The 2,725-nt window shown below is 32.6% G+C and overlaps 1 protein-coding gene across 1 annotated transcript in view; it reads right to left on the bottom strand.

Annotated features, from left to right (window-relative positions):
• Window positions 1-2,725, bottom strand: part of GALNT13 (polypeptide N-acetylgalactosaminyltransferase 13) — a 500,019-nt gene that overhangs the window by 41,560 nt on the left and 455,734 nt on the right. The window contains exon 10 of the mRNA XM_015559821.1: window positions 2,231-2,370. Coding sequence (XP_015415307.1) covers window positions 2,231-2,370 — 140 coding nt within the window. The remainder of the gene's footprint in view (window positions 1-2,230; window positions 2,371-2,725) is intronic.

Genomic DNA, 2,725 nt, shown 5'->3' with positions numbered 1-2,725 from the left:
ACTCTAGCACAAGAATTAAAAAAAACTCACTTTTTCTAAGGGTACAGGCAGGCTCATGATTGTTCAAGCAAACTTTTCAGTAAAGAAATGAAAGTATTAACTATTTTATTGGGGATCACCAGTAAACTAAAATATAATAACAAGCATGCAAATACTGTTTGAGTTTAAAAAGCACTGTCATATATGTCATGTACCGAATATAAATGCTGTGACATTGATGCTAACATGGGATTTATTACATACTAGAGGCCTGGTGCACACATTTGTGCATGGGTGGGGTCCCTTGGCCTGGCCGGCAATCAGGGAAATCGGGACCATCTCACTCAGTCTCAATTGAGGTTGATCAGGGCTAGTCGGTAGGGGAGGGACCGAGGGAGGGCTCCACAGTGTCTCTGGCCCTCTTGCCCAATCCTGATTGGCCAGACCTCAGCAGCAAGCTAACCTACCGATCGGAGTGTCTACCCCCTAGTGGTCAGTGTGCACCATAGTGACTGGTTGACCAATAAACCAGAAGGTCAACTGGTCAGTCGGACACTTGGCATAGTACGCTTTTATTATATGGGATTCAAAAACAATGGCAACAACAACCCCCTCCCATAAAACAAACAAAATAAGTGAATAAAACCCTGAGGCACAGGACTAATAAATGACTAAAGTGGTACATTCAGTGTTATGAGATATAAATCTTTGCACTACATTATTCAGATTAAGGTTAAATATCTGTAAACTGAAAAATTCTATAGAGAGATCTTTACATGCCCATTCAGTTTGAGTCTTATTTTTTCTTTAATTATTTTCTAGTTAATCATAAGTAAATTATGTGTGTCTATTAAAATAACAGTGTGGATAAAGTCATAGATTTTTTTTTTTTGCAAATGATCAAAAAAGTATTAGCTCAAATTCTATAAATTTTCAGATATCCTAATATGACCTATAAAAATGCCAATTTCAACTGAAGAACAAAATTAATAATTCTTTTCCAAATGCATTACATGATAACTGTTAGAATGCTTTAGTTACAACCAATATTAAATTAGTTTTTATTACCAAATCTAATACCCATTAGGTGGAAATTACCAATCAGGAAGATATAATTCAAAAAGAAATAATTCTTACTTTGAACAATTGAATATATATTATGAATATGTGTTTGTATAGTTATGATAAAGGCAATTGTGTATTTGCAAAGATAATATATATTTTGAAAAAGAACAGTTCTCAGTTGGCCCACAAAGTCAAAACAATTTTATTTATTTATTGTCTTATAGATTTTATTGATTTTTTTACAGAGAGGAAGGGAGAGGGATAGAGAGCTAGAAACATCAATGAGAGAGAAACATCAATCAGCTACTTCCTGCACACACCCCACTGGGGATGTGCCTGCAACCAAGGTACATGCCCTTGGCTAGAATCGAACCCTGACCCCTCAAATCCACAGGCTGACGTTTTATCTACTGAGCCAAACCAGTTAGGGCAGTCAATATGATTTTAATAATAATACTAAGGTATTACTTGCAGTTTTCACTGTCACTTCTCAGAATGTACAAGGAGTCTTCCGGAGACTACATGGGGTGTGATATTACAGTAGATTGAATAGCGAAACAGACATTAAGAATACCTTCTATTAGGCCAGACATTAATGCAACATATAAAACTATATATAATGCTAATCTTCTTACCATTTGATTTTTACTTTGGAAAATATATATTATTTTCAAATATGTTACTTATATATATATTAACATATAACAATTTTTTTAGTGAATTCATGAATAGATCTTAAGGTTATCAGTTTTAGATTCAATACAGTAAATATTGTTATAACCCACATCAACAAAAGATCTTCGCAGTTTACCATAAATTTTAAGGGTGTAAGATACACTTGAAACCTATGTACTCTATTAACCAATGTCAACCCAATAAATTTAATATAAAAATTAAATTAAAAATTTTTAGAGAGGAATATAAGGTCCATAGGATCAAAAAGTTTTGGAGCCATTGATAAAGAAACAAGAAAATATTATTTATTCAGTCTTAAACTATCCCCATACTTTTACAAATCCCAATGGTAAAGATCTTTATGGTCCTGGTAATATATAAGAAGTCGTTTAAAACAGATCTAAATACCCTTAAAGCATTTCATTCATAACATAAAAAAAGACTGAGCTCCTTAGATATTGCTCTATTTTCAAAATACATTTATAACTCAACCAAAATAAATAATTCATACCTCACCAAGTGAGTAATAACGTCTTGGAATCTGGGAGTCCGGATAGATGTTTTCAAGGTACCAAGAAAAGGGCTTACACTTCAGATTTTCTCTCAGTGTTTTTCTGACTGACACATCTCCATAATCCACTTTGACAACACCTGGAATTTTTCAGAAAAACATAAATCAGTTTGTGCTATTTTGGTTTTAGCGCTGTTTCACTCTGTTTAATTTTGATCAGTCTTTTTTCTGTAATTATAATTCCATCAAATTCAATTGCATATGCAGCTGCTATTACACTGATTTTCTTACTAACATCTAATTAGTACATTAAATTGACATAAAAATAGTTTTCCCATTGGTTATGACTTTTCAGATGCAAATATTTATCACCAAGTACTTGTACTTCTTAGATTGAATAATTAATCAACTAATTGCTATTAATTTAGCATCTTATAATCAAAGCTTAACTGAGGTGTTATTTCTTTAATAAAAATTTCAATAGCCAATGCCTTT

Source organism: Myotis davidii, unplaced genomic scaffold, assembly GCF_000327345.1.
Source record: "Myotis davidii unplaced genomic scaffold, ASM32734v1 scaffold753, whole genome shotgun sequence".
Taxonomy (NCBI): domain Eukaryota; kingdom Metazoa; phylum Chordata; class Mammalia; order Chiroptera; family Vespertilionidae; genus Myotis; species Myotis davidii.
This window is presented reverse-complemented; position numbering and strand designations above follow the sequence as displayed.